Source organism: Odocoileus virginianus, chromosome 18, assembly GCF_023699985.2.
Source record: "Odocoileus virginianus isolate 20LAN1187 ecotype Illinois chromosome 18, Ovbor_1.2, whole genome shotgun sequence".
In the NCBI taxonomy this organism is placed as follows: domain Eukaryota; kingdom Metazoa; phylum Chordata; class Mammalia; order Artiodactyla; family Cervidae; genus Odocoileus; species Odocoileus virginianus.
This window is the reverse complement of record NC_069691.1, coordinates 30,595,068-30,616,801: the sequence shown is the minus strand read 5'-3', so window position 1 is coordinate 30,616,801 and position 21,734 is coordinate 30,595,068. Positions and strand designations below refer to the sequence as shown.

General features: G+C 35.3%; 1 protein-coding gene across 10 annotated transcripts in view; it reads left to right on the top strand.

Annotated features, from left to right (window-relative positions):
- NFIB (nuclear factor I B) overlaps positions 1 to 21,734 on the top strand; it is a 244,191-nt gene that overhangs the window by 221,695 nt on the left and 762 nt on the right. For 6 of the 10 annotated variants that reach the window (XM_070480519.1, XM_020875051.2, XM_020875064.2 and 3 more), the window contains 2 exons: positions 2,382 to 2,470; positions 15,911 to 21,734. The exon at positions 15,911 to 21,734 is cut by the window's right edge and continues 762 nt beyond it. In XM_070480519.1, coding sequence (XP_070336620.1) covers positions 2,382 to 2,470; positions 15,911 to 16,040 — 219 coding nt within the window. In that variant the 3' untranslated portion in view covers positions 16,041 to 21,734. The remainder of the gene's footprint in view (positions 1 to 2,381; positions 2,471 to 15,910) is intronic. The other 4 variants (XM_070480518.1, XM_020875048.2, XM_020875070.2 and 1 more) reach the window with 2 other exon arrangements.

Here is a 21,734-nt window from a genome sequence, read left to right as displayed (position 1 = left end):
ATATAAGCAGGTATAAATATTTCTCCTCAGAAATTTTTGGAAATGTTGATAATGCCAGCCCACAATCTAAATAGCTAAATAAATTTAAATTATATTTTATATTTTCAGTACCTGAAGGGAAATCAATACTAATTAATATCCTGCCCATTTCTTTGGCATTTAGGTTATTATTAAATATGTTCAGTGATTGTTTTTTGTTTATTTATGCATAATTGTCTGTTTGGAAGAAGATATTTTGATCTCATGTACCTTAAATATGGTTGAAAATGAAGAGCTGTAGTGAGGTTTAATCCCTTTGAGACTACTGCTGGGAAAGAAACATCTAAGACTATGTTGATTTTAAGTGTTCAACAGGTGGCCAAAGATAGCCTACTGGACATTTTGCAGGAATAATAAACAGAAGCAAGCAAAAAACTAGCAACATGAACAACAAAAAAACTGATTTACATATGCATTCTTCCAAGGAGACAGTAGTGTTCCCGGTTGTCTGAGAACAAGCCAACCAGTGAGGGATACTTAGGTTCACTTGGCTCTGTGAAGCTAGCTTCTCTTTCTGAAATTTTTTCCAGTGTAATCTGAGAGGCTCATAGAAACCAACCTGAAATTAATTATTAGCAGAATTATGTAATTCTAAATATACCCCTCCCTTCTTCAGAATATCTAACCGACTCAAAATTAGGACTAGAGCAGAATCTATGAGTGGTCCTTAAGATAATTGTTATACAAAGCCAAAGGCCTTCAACTGTTTTAGTTTTCCTAGTATTGCTTGAGAAGAATGCACTTTGAAGGAGGCAACTGACTCTTACTGAAAAAAATTTTTTTTTCAAATTGCCTGATTACATTGCATTTCTGATTAAATGCTCCATGTTGAGAACTTTTAAAACATCTTGTCATAAAATTTTGTTCTGTTTGATTTTAAATGAATCAAGTATACATTTTCTCCTTTATGCAGGCATTAAGATCCATTTTAAGAATATTTTTCATTATAATTTAATTTCTTTACTGATTTATGGCTTATTTATGCAATGTATGCTAAGCAAATTTTACATATCTTTTAACTGTCTACATTAAGTAAACTATTTCAGCTTTTTAACTAATTAATTATTTAGTTGATTAATTAAAGTTCTTTAATGTATATAATTACTTTTACCTGAAGTCTCAGTATAATTAAAATGCATGTTTGGGGAATTTTAGATGGTATTTTTGAGCCTCAGGGAGCTGTAGAAAAATAAGCAAAACCAAATATTCTCAAACTGCAGAATCACTGATAGTATGTAGAAACTAGTCTTAAAGAGAAAGGTTCTTAATAGCCATTTTTTTTTTAAGCCATCCTGTTATCAGAAAGGATTAAAGTAACTTATCATAAGTTTAAAGGGACTTTGGCTCCAATCATCATCTTCTAGAAATTCTTACAGAAAAGCAGCATGCCAGGTTTAGTGGATTCCTGCGAATAAGTCCTCTTTTCAGTGCGAGATTCAGTTAATTTACAGCATAGCTATCTACAGATTAAAAACCATGATTTTCCAGTGTTTTTGTTCCCCCCCAAGCCAGATAAGTTTACTTTCTTAAGCATAAAAATAAGCAATATATCTTTTCAATAAATCTGCTAGCGCTGTAGGGCAGCTGTTAACCAAACAGAGTTGGATAGGGTTACTGGAACAACCTCTGAAGGGCAGAGCTGATGATTTGGAGAGCTGGGAAGAATTTGTTTCAGCTAGTATTCAGTGCATTCCTCACTCTATTCAAATGTGGTAAAGGATTTCCAATGCCATTACTCTTGAGTTTAAAATAAAGTAAAACTAAATAAAGTATCAATTCTTTATGGAAAAAAAACACCAGTTTGAGTAAAATTAGTAAATATCTAAAACTGAATCCCTTGATGCTTCTAAACATAACTTAGGGGAAATGTTTATAAAGTGGGGCCTTTCTCCTCTCAACTGCATGTCTTTCTGTGTTTTGCAAACTGCATGCTTAAAGTTATTGATTATTTTACTCAGTGCAGATGATTTGGTATGTTATGTATTTTTAAAAGCTTAAAAATTTTTTTCTAAGATATATCTCTCTCTATTGAACATTAACGTTTGCTTTTATTTCAGCTCATTTTGTAATCTAATTAATGTCTAATTGTTATGTTCTAAGCACTCATTTCTCTTGTATGCTTTAATTAATAGAGAAGCATATTGCAATAGCTTTTTCTGAAATATATTCTAGGAATTTTGCTTTTCAGAGTAAGGTTTTCTTTGCTTTTTTTTTTTTATAAGTTGCCTCTTGGGAAAATAAGGTTAATGCCATGTACAGTACTAGTTTGCATGTGTTCATTTAAATACTAAAAACTGTAGTACTGCTCGATCCATATCTGACTGCTAGGTTTCAATTGACAGCTGAGGATTTGTGACTGGACCATGAATCAAAACGGCAGGCATTTATACCCCAGTACCAGTGAGGATACATTGGGAATTACTTGGCAAAGGTAACATTTTAATTATTTCCAACCCTACACTTACACCTAAAAATTACATGAGCTACAGTGTTTGTTTCTAACTAGCCTTACGGAAAGTATATGTTAAAATTTTAGTTGTTTTAGCTATACCATTCCTCTTTCCCTACCCTCTTCTTCCTTATTTCTTATTGAGATATAACTTCAAATTAATAGGAGACTAGAGCAAATAGTAATTAATGATTGGAATTTCCAAGTGCTGTCAGATGTTGTCAACAGTTTATAATATTGGTGAGGGTGGGGCGGGGAGGGTGAGGAGGTTATTTGACACTTAGATTTAGGACCTGAAAATGGAAATCGTAGTTTTAGGGAAGACTTTTCAGCTATCTGAGGGTAAAATATTGGCTTTTCCCATTATAGACTTTTCTCATTTCAGCTCTTTTTCTTTACTGTTAACTTTAAGTCATTTTAGACTCATTTACTTCTTTCTCAAAGGAGGAAAGATAAAATAAAATGTTCAGATTAGTCAATTTAACTGTTTATTAGCAACACTCATGAATTTCAGTGTGTGTGTGGGGTGGGGTGGGGGGTTGTTGGAATCAACAGCTAGAGAAGGAATTTTGTTTTAAAAAAAATTTAACTTCTGTTTGTAAAGCCTTGATGTGAATCACTGAGAATTGATTTGGTTGGCTGAGAAGATCACTCTAAAATTTCATTTTTGAAAGTAGTTTTGATAGTGTCTCACTTATTGGTTTTAGAAAGTAGGTAGTGCTAATTCAACTTCTTATGAATTATTTCAGTAAAGAATAAATTGTGTCAAACTGACAAATTAAATGATTAAAATTCATGATATAATCATATGTAATGAGATAAAAATTTACAGAAGACTGAGATAATCCCATAAGGAGTTTAACAGAAGTAGAGCCAACATGATTTTCCATCTCCTCTCTGATTGTCATCTTCTCTTTACTGAGCATCCCTATGTTAAAAGTATGTGCTCTAGTATTGATTGTAAAAGGCCTGCTCATCTTCATATGCATGATAACGAAAAAAGAATAGAGTTTCAAAGTATGAAATTAATAAAATTTCCACTTTTAACTCAGGTAAAATTTAAGAAAATTCGTTAGATTCTGTTTTAAAAGCTTGTTGACTTTTTAAAATTCATTGTCTGAAATGAATGCCATATGACTTTTCCTCTTTTTAAAGACTAGTATAGCATCCACTTTAAAATGTATAAATTTTTACCTTTTTGATTTTTTCCATGAAGCTTATATTATTCAACCGTTTGGAAAAAATACAATGTATACTTAGAAAAGATAAACTCAGTGAAAGAAGATAAACTATTTATTTATTTAAAAAGTCTTTGTTAGTAAGTATTTTAAAAGTTGATTTGACTTGGTAACACAGTGTTTGGATATAATTTTATTTATCCTTACATTCCATGTTCTGTTGGTTGGCTACATGGCCCGTTTCTACATATAATCCTTACTGTATTTAGAAAAAAATTGCAAGTTAGATGGCAAGTGCTTGTGTTTTTTAATGTGGATGTAGCTGTGTGAATTTCCAAATCTGTGGGTTACTGACTGACATTTACTTATCTAAAACAGGGTAGTATTGCTAAAGTGCATTAAAGTGAAATGAGGGTATAAATTGCTGGAGACAAAATGTAACTGCACCTAGTTCCTAGTAATGTTTCAACTCAAAAATTGATGTTCCCAAAAAGAAAAGGTGAGTGGACGATGAATCATCCCAGAACACAGGGACTGAGGTGAATTAGTGTGATGACTAAACTCATTACTTAAGAGAACTTTGTTCATCTTACACATCACCTTCTTGGTGAAAAGTTGGTATGGTCATCAGCTTCAGGTCATAATCACTTAAGGAAAAAATCAATTCATTTAAGTGAAAATTTTATTTTTTCTCTCCAAAATAATTTTTGGGGATTGGTAGATAATGATATGTAGAATGGCCTTAATGCTTCAAAAAGCTTGACAAAAGGTAGTTGGCTTTCTTCCCTTTTTATCATGATTCAGGGGGCACATAATTGATAACAGCAGGTGAAATGTTCATACATTCAACAGGTATTTATTGAAACTGTGGTGGGCAGTCCCAGACACTGCATGACTAATACACACCCTCACCATTCTTAAAATAAAAGTATCCTACAGTTCATAATAAATGGACTCAAAGGAGACAGCAGCTTGCTTTGCTTTGTTATATTTATCCAAAATAAGAGCAAGTAGAGTCTGCATTTGATCATACAATAGGCCATGTCTGTGGCACAACATATGCATAATTTATGCATGATTTATTGCAGTTATTTATGAAACATAATAGTTTTTTTTCTGAAAAAAGTATCAAAAAAGAAATCAGAAATGTCTGTAACGCTATTACTTTTAAAGTTAATAACCGACATCTGAAATCTTCAGGCCATTGCTACAACTTTCGAGGGATCTGAATAAATTAAATCATTTGCCTCTGTCCTAATGGAATAAAGAGAATATCAGGTTGTTTTTGTGGCGGCCCCCTGGAGACTTTGCAGTAGCAGAGGACAAGGCAAAGAAAGTGTTTGGTTTTACTTTGATTGCTGTTCGCTGCCATTGCCTTCTTGGTAAAATCACTGTCCATGGTCGCCTTTGTGCCCGTCCTTCTGTAGAGGCGTTTCCATGTCAAAGGCAGTTTCTTCCTCGGGACTGAAAATGGCAGTGCCCAGGGAGCTATGCGAGTATATGTCAAAGCTGGAAGACTTCCTCCATCCTCTTCTGTCTCCACGCATCCCCCAGTCCCAGTGTATAAACATTCCCTTCAGAACTGAAGCTGACTCCTTTGGAAAGTTTGCACAGACTTATTAAGTTGCAACCCTGACGGTGTTTTGTTGTTTTGACCTTAGGATTTTGAGAGCTGTGTGTGTCTGTGTATGTGTGTGTGTGTGTTGCTTGCATCTTGAAAATGTGACTTTTTTTTCCTAACCCAAAGGTCAGGTACTGCAGTTAACCCAGAGTGAAATGCCTTGGCGGAGTGCTCACTTCTGCGTGAGTCCGGAGGGGCTCAGCTCTTAGCAGGGTAATAGGTGATGAGTTGCTTATGCTGTTCATGAGAGTACTGTTGTGTCTGTGCTTTGTCCTCTGATGTGGACAAATTACACTGTTACATCTGTGAGTTATGTGGGTATAAACAAATACAGCAGTTAACTCCCTAACTGGCTTGCTTTCTTGAAGCTATAGCCAGAACATAGCTTGTACTATCAAATATGAAAGAGCAATATATTTGAATGAACAAGAAAGCCACAGGACAATCCAAGAATAATATAAACAGAAGTTATTTTAAAACATTGGAAGGAGTGCTTTATGCAAAAGAGAAACTGGATTTATTGTTTCAGTCCCTCTTTTCCCCCTTCACCTCTTTCAAGAAAAGGCAAAGCCACAAGTGAGTGGCTGTATGTGTCTGATGGCTTCTATAAACATAGCAGCAGCCTTCAGATGGCTAAAATAAACATGTGCGTGTTACTGAAGGATATGTTTACACAAACCATTTGCTCAGCCTCTGAAATAATGAATAAATGAAGATTTTACTGAAATAATTGGAGGGATTTTTGTGTTTCTGCTGATGCCATAATTGAATGGCACCGAAGAGACTTTTATCAGCTATTTTCCATGTTACACGTGTTAGCAGTTCCTTTCTATGAGTTGAATACTTCATTCTGTAGTGACTTTACACATGTTTTTGTAAGAAATTGTCGTTTATTACTGCAATTCTAGAGAGTTGCTTGATTTCCCAGGAGAAATTTAGCAGCCAGTAAAGATTATTTGGATCTGATTGGTCAGAAGGAGGAGGGCAAAAAGGAAGGAATAATAGCATTCATTTCATACATTTAAGTCTATTTGCAAAACCCTCTCCTCAGACTTGTACCATTTTCATTGCTTCATCCTTTAAACTTTTCTTTGTAAAATATGTCCTCAATGACCTAAGAATGAATATTTAAACAAAATAATTTTCACTATTGTGTTGCAAATTATGTTTGTATGGAAAATATACATATGTGTATAACATGTATGCATATATGGTGTGTATGTACATACACATGTATGCATGGGTATGTGCATGCATGTATGTGTGTATACATGTGGCATGTACAAACATATGGCATGTGTATGATGCGGGTGATGGGTGTACTGGCTTTAACACCAAAAACATTTTGGTGTATTGGGATGTAGCTGATTAACAATATTGTGAGCAGTTTCAGGTACAGTGAAGGGACTTAACAATAGGTATACATGTATCCATTCTCCCCCAAACCCCTGTCCTGGCTTTAGGTAATGTTAAGAGTTAACTTGTATTTCCACATTAGACGGAGACCATCCCTACAAATTCACCAGCTTAGCATTTCCTGCTTTCAGTTTGTTATCTTGACACATAACTACAGTATAACAGCTGGGTTGTTCCTGGAGTTCCTGGGGGGAGCTTTATTCTCAGAGTGCTGAATTTCCTTTTCAGCTGTCAGCTCTAACGTGTATTCAAAACGTTCGACTTTTTACACATCATTCTGGGTCCCTAGCGCCACTCTGGGACTGTGATAGAAATGCTGATAAGGAGGTGGCTGAATGGGAGAATCCGGTTCAAGGAGGGGAATTTGCAAAAGCCAAAATTGCACATGACCATTGTTTGGGAACTCGAGCTGCTAACTAGTGTTGCTCTTTGTATTTGGATGTTCTATTTAAAAGAATTACTACTCCGTTTTCATGAATATTATTTGCACCTGCTATGAACCCAAAAATTAAAGTGTGAGCATTCTTAAAAATAGTCTTGATCTGGTGTTTATACACACACAGTTATCTGTAATCTGGCTGTTGAAAAATGCTTTGGGGATTTGTTGCAGTTTTGCCTAACTTTCTCCATTTGTAAAGAAAGATTTGCACAACACAACGTTTCCTTTTTATCTAGGAAACTCTTCAGAAGACTTCCTAAGAAATTAATTGTATTCCAGCCAGACTTGCATGCTGCCATCCCACAGGAAATGGGTCAGCAATCCATTAAGATGCCATTAGATAATCTAATTTGGAACTTAATCTCTAAATTAACCATGCTCCATACTTGAAGCATACTTGAGAGAAAGAAAAAAAGTTTACGTTTGAATCGATAGGGGAGCCGAAGCGTGAAGAAGGCTGTTTGTTTTTTCTGTAGCTGTGGTCACGTCTCAAGCCGTCTGGTAACCAGGAGAAACCAGACATGATGTAATTCCAGATTGAACTTGAACTTCAGGGACTTAGGATAGGGGAACAATGGACCGTAGGAATCAATAATGTCCATTTTCCACATGATTATGTTTGGAGCTTTACGTTAACCTTCATGGGAGAAGCAGCAGGGTCTGCAGTGTGACTGAAATGGGATGACCAGAGACAAGATGTCAGAGGAAAGAAAACAACTTTTTCCATGATATTTTCTGAGCAGCACTGCAGATTCCAGCAGGATTAGAAAAGTTCCCGCTCTGCAATAAACGAGTGGCCTGTTCAGAGCACTCTTTGTTCGCTTAGGTAGGACAAACTTAATCTTACGTTTCCTGTCAGATGATTTTTGGCTGCACTAGGGGAGAGGGAGGAGCATGATGCAGAAAATTCCCAAATGTCAACCTTGCTGATTAACCCTTTGCGATGAAAGAAGTACGTTAAACACCTACTTTATTTGGAGATGTTTAATGGAAAGTGCCGTATTTACATATGTATTAATTCCCTAAGAAATTTAGCTCTGTCACTGGCCAGCGCACCCTTTAATAACTTCCTTTTTTCATTCTCATGTTTGCTAGTGCTGTTAGGAAGTATACAGTGCGTTTTTTAGCCATATTTACTTAGATGACAGAGTGTATCAATTGAGTAAACAGGATAATAAATGTAATAAGAAACTACAAAAGGAGAAAAAGGCAAAAATTCAAGACATTAAAGAAGACAAATTTTGAATATTCAGAAATTGTAGAAATTTACAGTTATTCTCTCCTTTGTTAATTTTTGTTTTATGACAGAAGGAAGGTTTTTTTGTACATGTGAACAGAGTAGCAGGCATAACATAAAAACATGTTTAATTCCTTAATCATTTGTGATTTTATGCTTCAGAATTCTGATAAAAAAAAAAAATGATTCTCTCTTTTAGAGGTGAAATGGTGCAAATAACACTGATTTTTGCTTTTAAAGGAAAATCATTTGGGAAAGGATCACACTTTGCTTTTGTGTAAAACTTAACATTTCTATTTAATTTAGTATGCCTAGGGTGATTTTCTCTAGTGAAAGACACTATTTGGAAGCACTATTTTTGTAGAGAATTTTGTCTGCTGTTGAAGACTCACATATGCTAATAAGGGGGCCGTAGCACTTGTAACAATAGCCCTGAAAAGGAGCCGGGGACAGAGAGGAATACAGACTAGAGAAGGAGGAGGGAAATCCACACGCAGGATTCTCTATGGGAGGAGATCAAATCACTGCTTTGAGCCTGATAATTCTATATTTTTAATTGGCTGAAACCTCCCACAGCTACATAAATTGTTATATACATATGCGTCTGTATACTGTAATTTATTTACAATAATGATTCTCTACCATTTTCAGTTCTAAAACACGACAAGTATCTAACATAGTTTTGTTTTTTAAATTTGGCCAGTTTAGGGGAAGACTGTTTTTCTTACTTATGGCTAAACATTTTAAGGAAATAAGTTTTTATTACTCTCAAGTATATTGATTGCCTTGTTGAAAGGTCTAGGATTTTGTAAGAGCTGTTTACTAACGGTACAGACATTAGAATGAGCACATTAGACCTTTAGCTGCAGTGGCCGCATACATAAGGGCTCTTCTTGCCCTGTGCTGTTCATTAAATAACATATTTCACTGGCATATACCATTATTTCACTTAGAAAATGCTAGTACTCACACATGGTAAATTTAACATGCCATCCAGCATGCCGTGATAACAAAACACATCTGAAACAACTGAATATAAATTAATGAGCTTTGATGGCCTACCAATTTGATATGTTATTTTCAAAATCGTTGGTCCCCAAAGAGTAGCAATAAAGCAAGCTATTTACCTACTTAGTTAAGAACAAATACATTTCTCTTTCATTACTATGAAGTGCTATTGCTTGCAGTTAGAATAATTCCATGAGCCACCTGCAGTTTATGATATTTGGTGTTTCCCAGAGAGCCCACAAGAGTACTTTGCAGTTCAGGTAAGAGCCAGCCAGGGAGCTTTCCAATACAGATTATTACAAATAGTAACAATCATTAGAAATCATCTTGCATGCAAATAGGATCATTCCAATGGTAATAATGATCCTTAAAAAATGGGGAAATAAATCGAAGAAACCCAAGACCTGAGTAAAGCACTTTGTATGTTTCACTTCTGGTTTTAGCTGCATCAGAAGTGGAATGCAAGCAGGAAATTTATAGACATGCAGCAACATCTGTATATACATCAAAAAATGCAAATATTGTCCTCAGTTGAAAAGAATCTTGAATTAGACAAATAAAATACAGTTTTGTGTGTTGAAATTTGGACTCAGAAGTTATACTTTTTAGGGAATTCCATTGTGCCTAAATGATACGGACCTTAATTCATAGAAATCTCTTGTATAATTCAGGGATAATATGAATTCTTGCTTAGTAATATAAATAATGTGTTTCACAAAAGAGGGAGATGAGGTGAAGTGTAGTGGGTTACAATGTAGGCTTTAGAACCACACTGCTAGATTTCAAATTCTGGCTTCTACAACCTAACAGCAGGAGTTGGGCAAGACACAATTTTCCAGCTTCAGTTTCCTCATCTGTAAAATTAGAATAATAATCGTAGTTTTCTTATAGGTGTATAATGAGATTTGAAAACTTTAAATTAGGTCTAGCATGTAGATCAGTGCCTGGCAAATAGGACATACTCTGTAAATGCTAGTAACTGGTATATTTAGTAAATACCGTTTTCTTTGCTCTAATACATTAATGAATTCTTCGATATTATTTTTATGTAATAATTTAATAATTCATAAATGTATGGGTACTTAAATATCACTCCTATATTCCTTCCTCTGGCCTAAGTGGGCATTTTTTTCACAAGACATAGTCTGTAGCATTTGTATTATATCTAAATAAGCTGCCAGTCCAAATGCACACATCCAGGACAGCCTGGTTTCTGATTTGATACTTAATTATACTGTTCTTGATTGGTTTTTCCAGCAGATTTAAGCTGTTAGTAGGGAAAGCATTTATTGTGCATTTGGGGAGAGATACTAATACTTGTGTGTTAATATTGTGAAAACAAAATTAGGAACGTTTAGCCAAGTAAATAATAAACTTTCCTTCTTGGGGGTATTTGAAACAGGAACAATGGAACTAAGGGTGAATCTTGCTTTTAAATGAAAGTATTTATTTTACTTATTATCTCTTGCTTTCTGGGCCATTGCTTATTTTTATTTCTGTCTATAAGTAATGTGGCTACTGGTACAGTCGAGGTATGTATGAGTATATACAGTTCTTGGTGCTTCATTCCTGTAATATATTTTTTAAGCTTCTTGAAAGAGTACTATCTCTAAAGCAGATGTGGTAGTCTTATGATTTAAATCAGTATGCAAAATCTGAATAGGTGATATGATTAGTCCCCTCAAAAGTATTAGAACACTGAATACTTTTGACATTTTATAACATGTTTGACAAGTGGGTTGCCTAGCCCTTTATCAGATGCACATTGAAATTTGCTATTCTTCAATTTGAATAATTGAAGGAAGCCTGTGTCTTTGGTTCTTTACTCAACTTATGATTCCATATATGTTTTTTTTTTTTGTACCCCGTGGTTCTTGGGTTGTTACCAAGTTAAAAGCTAAGAACCTAATCCTTTTTGGCCTAGAATACACAGTCACAGAATGCATAACTTTTAAAAAGCACAACCGTCGACTTTTGACTTGCCCAAAGGAGTTTTCTCATTTTCATTCTTTGAGTCTCTTTACTCCTTCTGGATGCAAAGACGAACAGTTTTATCCAGTTTGTCCTGGATTTTAAATATATAAAAAGTGTATCATTTTTAAAAAGAAGTGGGTATCTTCTTCCTCCTTCATCCTCACCATAAGGTCACTCTAATAGAACTTCAACTAGATTTATTTTCAAAAGAGATAGATATATCAAATATCAGAGCTGTTTGATCACCTAGACCAACCACATGTTCTGTGCATAAGTCTGCTGCAATACTAGCCAGGTTATAATCCAGCAGTGTGGGGGCATGGGAAATTCATTGTCTCTTGAAGCGAATACGTTTTGCCTTTAGAAAACTGTGTTCAAAAGTTCTCTTGAGTGTTTGGTTAATGCCTAACTTCCCAGGGAAGCAATGTAATAGTTAAATGGCTATGGGAATCAGATAGAAATAATTCACATCTGAGATGCTGGTGGGTAACTTTGGGTGAGTTTAAGCCTCAACTTTCTCATCTGTGAAAAGGGGATAATGATGGCAATGTCAGTAATTCACTGAGAAGATTAAGTGACATAGGATGTGTGAAATACCCAAGATGATATCTTATTTATAGAAGGCCATCAGCATCTTCTGAAGGTTTCTCCCTCTATGCTAATTCTGTCTACTGGAACCACATGGAAGATGTCTATATTTCTTTTCAACTCAACTATCATGTCTTCCCTGTCTCCCTTTACCTGTTTTCAAATGACGTAATTTGGTGTATTTCTTCACCGAAGTAATGCCATACAGTTTGTTTCTCTTGAAGAGTGATACAGGGAAGAAACACAATGCTTCCAAGATAGTCTGATCAGGATAAAATGAAGCCATACCATCACCTACCATTAATGTAATTTGTTTGCTTCTTCCCTCTGGGGAAAAACCACATTATGTATTTGACCAGAATCATATGAAAATATTATCTGTGAGGTCAGATGTATTGAATTTTTTTTAGAATTTTTATTTAACTTTTATTCATTTTTAACAAAATATCTCAATACATACTGAGAGCATATATAGAGTAGGAGTCACTAGCATGAATTCTGCTATGTGTTATGGTATTGTCAGAATCTTTGGGGCTCTTTTTTTGGTGCCTGATTTTTCCACAAAGTGCTTGTGTTCTTTTTTTTTTTTCTTTTATTAATATGGCAGTTATATATATATATATTTTAAAGATGTGCTTTCAGTTATGCTCATCTTCTGTTTGCCTTTTAAAAAAAAAGGTGATTAGGCAATGGAAAATTTAATGAAGACCAAGTATATGCGTGCTTGAAGATATACTGCTGAAAAGCTTAATTTGACTTTGAATATTTTGAAATCTTTCAATTATATTCTTATCTCTTAATAGAAACACAGATTATTGGATTGAAAATTAGATTCCACATAATTTTCATTCTGTTAGGAATTAAAATCAGTAAGCATTTTACATATAGCTAGTTGGTATATGTACATAAATATGAAAATGTGTTTATATTATCCATTCTGGTGATTATTGCCATTGACTTATGTAGAGAGAGTTGATATTTGAAAAGCACTGTTACCTTTTTACCTAAGAAACTGTACAGTTTGAGGCATTGTTTTTTGAAATTAAATGATCTAGGTTATTTTGTTTGATTAAACATTTTTCTTTATTATAATCTTTGAATTAGTTTTACCAGATTTTTTTTCAATGGTACTACCAAAAAGTTCTAAAAATATCTGTGCCTTATAATTCTGAGTTTAACCTTCAAATTGGCAATAAGAGGCTTATAAACTCATATATAGGGTCTGCACAGTGTTAATGTCTGAGATTTATTTCTCCCCAAAGGCTCATAAACAGTATTGACAAATATATCACACACCGCAATTTTGACATGGTCATAATGTAGGATGGGAGGTTCCAAAGGTTTAAATAAACATCTAAATTGAATTTGTTAGATATTCTGCAGTAAGAGTCCTTTTAGTCACTAGCATCTATTTATTTTTATTGAGGATTTTCCAAAGGCTAACAATACATGTCTTTTCTAAAGAACTGAGTAAGAAAGCTGTTGCAAATTAAACCCTGAATTTTTGTCTTTTCTGCCATTAATTGGTAAACTTCTCCATTTAGGAGCCACATCTATTTTCAAGCATTAAAATACACTTTATTTTCCTAAAGTATGTAGTTTCTAAAATGACTTCCAAGAGCCCATTTAATTTGGGACTCATTAATTTTGCAACGTGATTCACTTGTTGTTAACATTGTCTTTTACTGTCAAGGATTATCCATTTGAGCTAGTCTTTTTGTTTTTCATACGTGCTTCCTGCTTTAGGTTAAAAAATAAGGGAGATCCATTTTTGTCATTTATTTGTTGAGAAATGATTAGCATCAGCTATGGCGAGTAATAAGGATTGATAAGGTCATTTTCTTTACAGATCTTACCTTTCAGTCAGTAAGATAATCATAGGTACAGATAATTATGATATGAGGTAGTGCTATTGTAGTGCTATATAACTAAGTGCAGTGAAAGCACAGTAGAGGGAAAATATTTACTAATGTGTCATGTAACACTCTTCCCAGTCAGTGATGCAAAGTGCAGAAATAGTTGTTGAAGATGTGTGTAGGAAGAAAGAAATATGTGAAAACAATTAAGTCTCTTAGAAAAGGTTTCAATAACAACTTTTTATTCTGTAGAATTATGATTTTTCATCTGATGATGACGTATCTTTTTAGTTTCAGTTTTTGATTTCAAGTATTATTTGGTTACTCCTGCATAGTTAATTTTTGTTAATATGGAACATCTCTCATTTTAAGTCCAGAGATGCCAGTTTTCTTATCATAGGGGGCCAAATTGCAATGTACTCATGAAACTATGTGATTATGAGCAACACTTTTAGGAAATAAATAGTTGGGTGTGATTTGGAATATTTAATTGATTTGCTTGTTTATCCAAAAATTATTGGGTACCTGCAATGTACTAAGTACTGTATTAGATGGAGAACAAAAAGAGGAATGGACTTTGTTTTTATGGAGCTCATAGTCTAATCACAAAATCCTTTGAGCATAAAAGGTTACTGTGAAGTTTTTCCTATTAAAATACTAACTCAGAAGTATGTACCTAGACACATAGTAATAAGCCTAATTATTTCTTTAAAAGTATCATGAGATTTAAAAAAGTTACATACCAAGTTCTTTTTTTTTTTTTGATCCAAGCTTTTTCTTTTGGGGGGTGGGTGGGTAGGGAAATTGTTTCTTCACGTGAATATTCCATAAAGGTTTTTGTACCTTTGGAATTCAAATATGAAAAAAATGAGGATGTCTAGCTTGATAGCTACAGTAGTAGACTCCATCTCACTTCATGGTTCCAAAAATAAAGAAAAGAATGTAAATTAAATTTAGAGGATCAATTAAATTTAAGACACTGAAGTTGTGTTTCCATGCCAGACCATGACAAAACTGGGTATGGAATTGTCAGTTGGATGTTTTCTTGGTTCATGATTATTCCTGCAGCTGTTACTTAACTGAAGTTCATTCCAAGTTTAATATTGAAACTAACAATGTGTCTGGTTAGGTGTACTCAAAATGCGTGGTATGGGGTTGTCTATGATATGTAGGACTTGTGTCATTTTCCTCTATGTGATATTTGTTTAATGAGGGATTATGCCAGTAGCAAACTCCTGGAATTGGTGATGGACAGGGAAGCCTGGTGTGTTACAGTCATGGGGTTGCAAAGAGTCAGACACAACTGAGCAACTGAACTGAGCTGAACTGATGCCAGTAGCAATTAGACAACTGCTTTTCAAAATTTTTTGTTTTAAATAGTCCCAAATACAGCATAGGTGAAATTAGAGTCAGTTGAAGACGGGCGAGACTCTCCTCTGCCTACTCCCTGCGGAGCTCCACCCACACCCCTCTCCCAACTCCCAAACTCAGAGCAGCTGGGATGTGGAAACATAACTGACAGGGAGGAGAAGGTTTCTGGTGTCAGCTTCAAGCTAAGTATTATGCACTGGCCTTCCTGGAAAATATACTTTCTCTTATTGTGAGGGAAAAGGAATCATTTTCATTATGGCTTTCAATTTTGTTCAACCAATAGGCAAATAAAAAAAACTTAAATACATCACAACTGTTGTTAATTAAAACAAGATCAGAATATAACTTGCAAAGTATATCGATACTGTTGTAGATATGCTCTTTTCTTCTTGACAGAAAATCATACTATATTTACATCAAAATGGACCAGATATTTTAGGAAGAATATCCTCCCTCAGAGTTTACCTGTGGATGAGTCTTACTTGAGATATTTTCTGCCTCACAATAGTCTTACCATCTGTGACAGAAATAGACCGTGTAGTTTATATATGCATAATATGTGTAATTTATAATAAGCACATGTATCTCATATTAGACTCTAATTTGGAAAAGTCATAGTAGTAATTTGATGCCTATGGAATTTATGTCTCTAATATTGTTATAGATTTTAACGTATTTTTTTCTTTTTCTCTTCCTTCCCTCCTGCCTCTCTCCTGCCCCCTTCCTGCCGACAGTCCTGGTACCTGGGCTAGCTTGGTTCCTTTCCAAGTATCAAATAGGACACCCATCCTACCGGCAAATGTCCAAAATTACGGTTTGAACATAATCGGAGAACCTTTCCTTCAAGCAGAAACAAGCAACTGAGGGGAAAAAATGAAATACAACACTAGTTTAAGAAATTTTTTTTAAAAAAAGGAAAAGAGGAAGACTGGACAAAACAAACAAAACAAAAAGGGAGAAAGGAAGGAAACTGAAGAAAGAAGATAATAGACCAGCAATCGCAGCACTTACAATCACTAATTCCCTTAAGGTTGAAACTGTAATGACATAAAAAGGGTCGATGATATTTCACTGATGGTAGTTCGCAGCCCCTGCAAAGTAGCCTTTGTTACATGAAGTCCGCTGGGAAATAGATGTTCTGTCTCTATGACAATATATTTTAACTGACTTTCTAGATGCCTTAATATTTGCATGATAAGCTAGTTTTATTGGTTTAGTATCTTGTTGTTTACGCATGGAATCACTATTCCTGGTTATCTCACCAACGAAGGCTAGGAGGCGGCATCAGAGGTGCTGGGCGTGACAGAGCCATGAGCCAGCCATTTTATAAGCACTCTGATTTCTAAAAGTTAAAAGAAATATATATGAAATCTCTGTAGCCTTTAGTTATCAGTACAGATTTATTAAATTTTGGCCCTTAACCCAGCCTTTTCCAGTGTGTAACCCAGTTTGAAATCTTAAAAAAAAAAAAAAAAGAAAAAAAGAGGAAAAAAAAGAAAAAAAAAAGGAAAAAAAGAAAAAAGGAAAAAAAAAACAGTTTGAACACAAAAGGCTCTATGGAAGAAATGCCTCTTTGTAGGTGAAGTGTTATCTCTGCATGCAACAGTAAAAATTAATATAATATTTTCCCCACAAAAGAAACACTTAACAGAGGCAAGTGCAATTTATAAATTTATATCTAAAGGGGAATCATGATTATAAGTCCTTCAGCCCTTGGACTCTAAATTGAGGGGATTAAAAAGAATTTAAGAGAATTTTGAACGAATTTATTTTCCCCTCAGTTTTTGAGGGCAGTAAAAAGGCATTAAATCAAGACAAATCATGTGCTTGAGGAAAAAAAAAATTAATGAAAACACAGCACTTATGTTGGTTTAGCTGCAGCCTCCTTGGAGGTAGAATTTATTTATTTAAAATTACTGGTTGCATCAAGAACCCATAGGGTGTACAAAAGGTTCTATAAAATCTGCATTCTAGAGACAAAGAGGCAGGCAAATCCATGTCACAAGGGTAAAGCTTACAGTTTACAAACTGGGAATGCCAGGGTGTAGGATGTAAAAACGCACTCTTGAGAAAACAGATGTAATCAGGGTGCTGAATACTTGCATGGTGCTTTCAGACATTAGCCTTGTTCAACAAACTTCTTGTATTGACAGATCTGTAGTGTGCATGGGCAGACACATTTTTGCCTCTATGTCTCTTAAAATTTTAATTAAAAATACTCTTTCCAGTAATCCTAATTTGCACGAAGATATAATGTCCACATTACGTGCCTTGCCTTGAAATCTAAAAAACAAAAAAAAAAAACTACAAAAAAAACAAAAAAGTGACATCACTACACTTGTTTTGCTGCATTTATTATCATTTTAAATCTTTACCATTTTTATGACAAAATATTTTGTACTCCAGACGAAGAAAAATGTGTGACATCATGGATTTTTTAGACAGTTATACCTTTATCTCACATTTATAAAGCATATCATGGCTGTGTATAGTTGCCGCTTAAAAATTGTAATCGACCAGCAATATTTTCAGTATTTTGGTGTTTTTTCTATTAACCTTTCATGTTTTTCATCTTCCAATTAATATTTGGGGGGGAGGGGTTTCAAATTTATACGAATTATGCAATACCAAGTTTTGCCTATGTAGGTAGTGCTTTTAGCTGTATTGGTTATTATAGGTAAGTACACAGATTTAAAAAAAAAATAATGTATGCTTTTTTTGTTTGTTTGTTTGTTTTAATTGACCAAAGTGGGTACTGCTATTTTTGCAGTGTGATGAGGTCCTTTTGTGTACTGAGAGATGGACAGGGGATTTTTTTTAATATACATATATATATATTCTGGGGTGGGTGGGAGGATTTTTAACACTTTCCAGTGTAGCTGTGAAGCAGTACACCCTGAGATGGGCCTGAGCTGCAAAGCGACTGTTCTGCCTACTGTGACAAACTTCAGCTTAAACACAGGCTTCCCCCTCTCGAACTCCCCACCTGGGGTGCAAGCTGAACTCATTTCTGGTTTTCATAACAACAAACAGTAAGAACAAGTGAACACAACCAGTTCTCCTGGAGGCAGACTTGGCTTAAAACAAATGGTCTTATCTTTCTGTTGTTGGGGGTGGTCGTTTTTCTCGAAAGTTTCGGATCCACAGTGGCGAATGAGCCTGTCTCATATTTGGCAAAGATAGTTGTTGAAAAGTACATCTAGCAGATGTTTCGACTTTGGGGGTTTAACACCTGAGTATACTTTCTCCTCTAAAATCTGCCATCCTGCTGGAGGGGGTGCTCCCATATTCTTTCCCCACCACGTCTCTTCCCCATTTCTTCATTTTGTGAATGGTAGTCTGTGATTTACCTGTGTCTCACTACTTCAAGTGGATGGTAGTGCACTTGGAAAAAAAAAAGATATGTTATTTAAATATCCAGAAGATTGAACAGAGGGTCGCTATTATTAAATGTATTCAGACTTCTAGATTAAAATCAAAGTTCAGTTTTTAAAGAACAACAAAAATAAATAAATAAATCTTGTTAAGTTTTCATTTTACCTGCCCTTTTAAACTGAGAACCCAAGCAGAAAGGAAATAGAGACTTTTAAGAAATGAATTTTCCTGTGGATGAATTAAGCCCATTAGAGGCTGATGGGATTTTTTTTTTTTTAAGGGATGGTACCTCAAATATATATTGGATTTAATTTTCCTGGAGGGCTAGAAGGTGAATGGAGGCTGGTTCTACTTTACTTCTCCCCACTGCCCCCCAGTTCCATTGAGGGAATTCATTATTAGAAGGAAACTCTTTTAGAATTAGTGACACATGGTGGGCTGCCCTGAGGAGCCCTCTGACCCCCTTCCCCCAGGCCATGGCCTAATAAAATAAACTGTCTATTGTTCTCACAGCATATCATTTAATAATGAAGACTTTAGAACAATGCTTACGGGCCTGACAATTGTATTTGATTAGCCCGTTCAGTTTGATAGCCCCAGTGCTGAAAAGCACAGCGGGATCACTGCGGTGCAAGTTCAAAAGTAAGCTCAGTCATTTCTGTGATGACCTGCCCTGGTAGAAAACATCATCTCAGCCGAGCTCTTCAGGTCTCTCAGCCTAATAGGTGAACAAATCCACCTCACAGGACACACAGTATTTTTTTAAGAGCAGACTTGCTCTCTTTTTCAGAAATTTTGCCAGTGAATGAGCAGCTCTAGCTCCATAAGTTACACACTGTGGGTATTCCTGCCTGCCTCTTGAATACAAAAGCCTAGTTCAAGTGTTGCTTTTTTTAAAATCATTTTTTTTCTCCCTTCCCTTTGAGGTGAAACTCTTAAAAAAGATCCCCCTCTCTATGTAATCTCAAATCCATTTCGGCCTCCTCCTCTTTTTACCAGGAAGTATCTGTGACTAAGGGCCCCCCTCTTGCAGGTCTTGCACGCCCCTCCCCTCCCCAGAACTGCAGAGCTTCAGGACGGTGAAGGTCACCCAAGGGCATCAGTAGGGGGTGGCGTCTCCAGCCCCTGGCTCCACGGCACTGTTCAACTTTCCTTGCGTTGCTTTGCAGCCCACCCCTCCCAGTGCCTCTGAAGTGTTTCCTCTGGAGTAACATGAGCGTTTGAGGGCTTGTCTAAGGAGAAGAAAAGAATAAGGCAGTGAAGGAGACTGTACATAAAGACATGGCAAAAATCGTAATTATAGCAATATAGTTATGGGGTAATGTTCGGGTGGGCAGCTCCATTTAAAAAAAAAAATATGTGAATGAATCTGTGAAGCTGCGAGTAGCAAGAAGAGCGAAAGGTCTTCTTCACAAACCGCCTACCTTATAGACAGTAATTTGTACACTGTATAGTTTTGTTAAGAATTTTTTTTTAAATTAAAATTCCCATGTTTGTAAAGCTAACTTTTTAACAATTATAATGGAACTATATGTTGTTTCCATTTTTAAAGTAAACAAGAATATTCCTTGTTTGGAGACTGGACTTGAGTTAAAACTCTCCAGGCTCTTAAGTTATGTATTAAAAAAGAAAAAAAATCTGTCCATGTTAGGAGTTATTTCACAGATTCCTGTGCTTGAAAAGCATAGGATACTAATCCTTTAAAAAAGTGTAAATGGAGAAAAGTTATATTTTATGAAGGTTATTTTGTTGTATTTAGTATTGGAAAAGTTGGTTTTCAGAGCATTTCAGAATGTCGGAAGCACCACTGTCTTTTTATTAGTATAAACGGCCTTTAGCAAAAGTTTTTGTGATTGTTACGTGATGGTATTTAAGGTTGTTTCACAGAGCATTCAGGATAGGCAGAAAATGACAAAACAGTGCTATGTCTCACATAACGTGTCCTCAGGGAGCAGAATCTTGGATTTGTGACTTGTAGCTTCATAAGGACTCAACAAAAGAGATTGCACAGGGACATTTCAGCAGTGTGACACCAGGATATATGTTCTTTACCTAGATTCAAACTCTATGTATCGTGTGAAACGATGAAGGCTGCAGAAAGTTATCCCATATTCAGTGTACAGTATTCATTTTTAATGAAACAACTACAATATTGCTGGCAGATAGGCCCCAAGCATGACATTCAATAGAGTTTACATGTTCCTGTCAAGGTCTTTGGTTAACATTAACCAGCTGCATGCTTCCTGGACTTTAAAAATTGGGTTTCTATAGAAAACTTTTTTTTTTTTTTTAATGTGCAGGCTATTCAAGTTCAATAGTAAAAGCTTAAAGTTGAATGTTCTACTCCATGCTGAAGGAGCTGAAAGCTGCCTTCTTCATTTTTTGCACTTTCTGGTAGTTCCCCTGTTTTTTTCTGATTCTTTATGAAATTGTGTGGGTGGGGTGGAGCACTGCAGTTGGGGGGTAACATGGACCACTGATTTTTGCCCTTTGACCCTGCACAATGACCTTTGCATCAGCCAAACTCATTGCCATGACAACTCTTTGTACTGTGTCCGTGCCACAGATCTGTTGGTGACATTGTTCATATAGTCAAAGGGGACAAGTTGGAGACGGTCAATTTTTACTTTTTTTTTGTTGTTGTTGTTGCAATTCTTTCTTCAATGGTTGTAAGTAGTTTTTTTTTTTTTAAATAATAAAAGGGTTCACTAGTTAAGACTCTTTAGAAATATCTGTGTGTTGCAATTCAAATGTATGTTGAGATTGTGAAAAGGCTTCAGTGGCACTAGCCTACCAGCACGCCAGCCCCAGCCTCTGATAACTTTTATTGCATGATCAGTACCGGTAATAAATGGTGGCCTATGTACACAGAAGACAGTGTGAGCTGGTGACACTCAAGCCGGTCTTGTATTACTGTATTTTTGACAGAATGGTTTTGAAAACTGTGCTACAGGGACTGATGTGGCAAATATATCTCTTTATGCAGAAGGAAGTCTTTTTTTTTTTTTTTTTTCAAGAAGTATGGCTTATTATGCATTCTTCATCGAGGGCATTGAAGTTGCATGGACTGAAAAAAAGTTGATGCAAAACGAGAAAGAAACAAACAAAACAAAACAAAAAAAAACCAGCAAAATGTTTACCAAAAAACTCAAACAAATGAGCAGTGCCTGTTCAATTTCACAG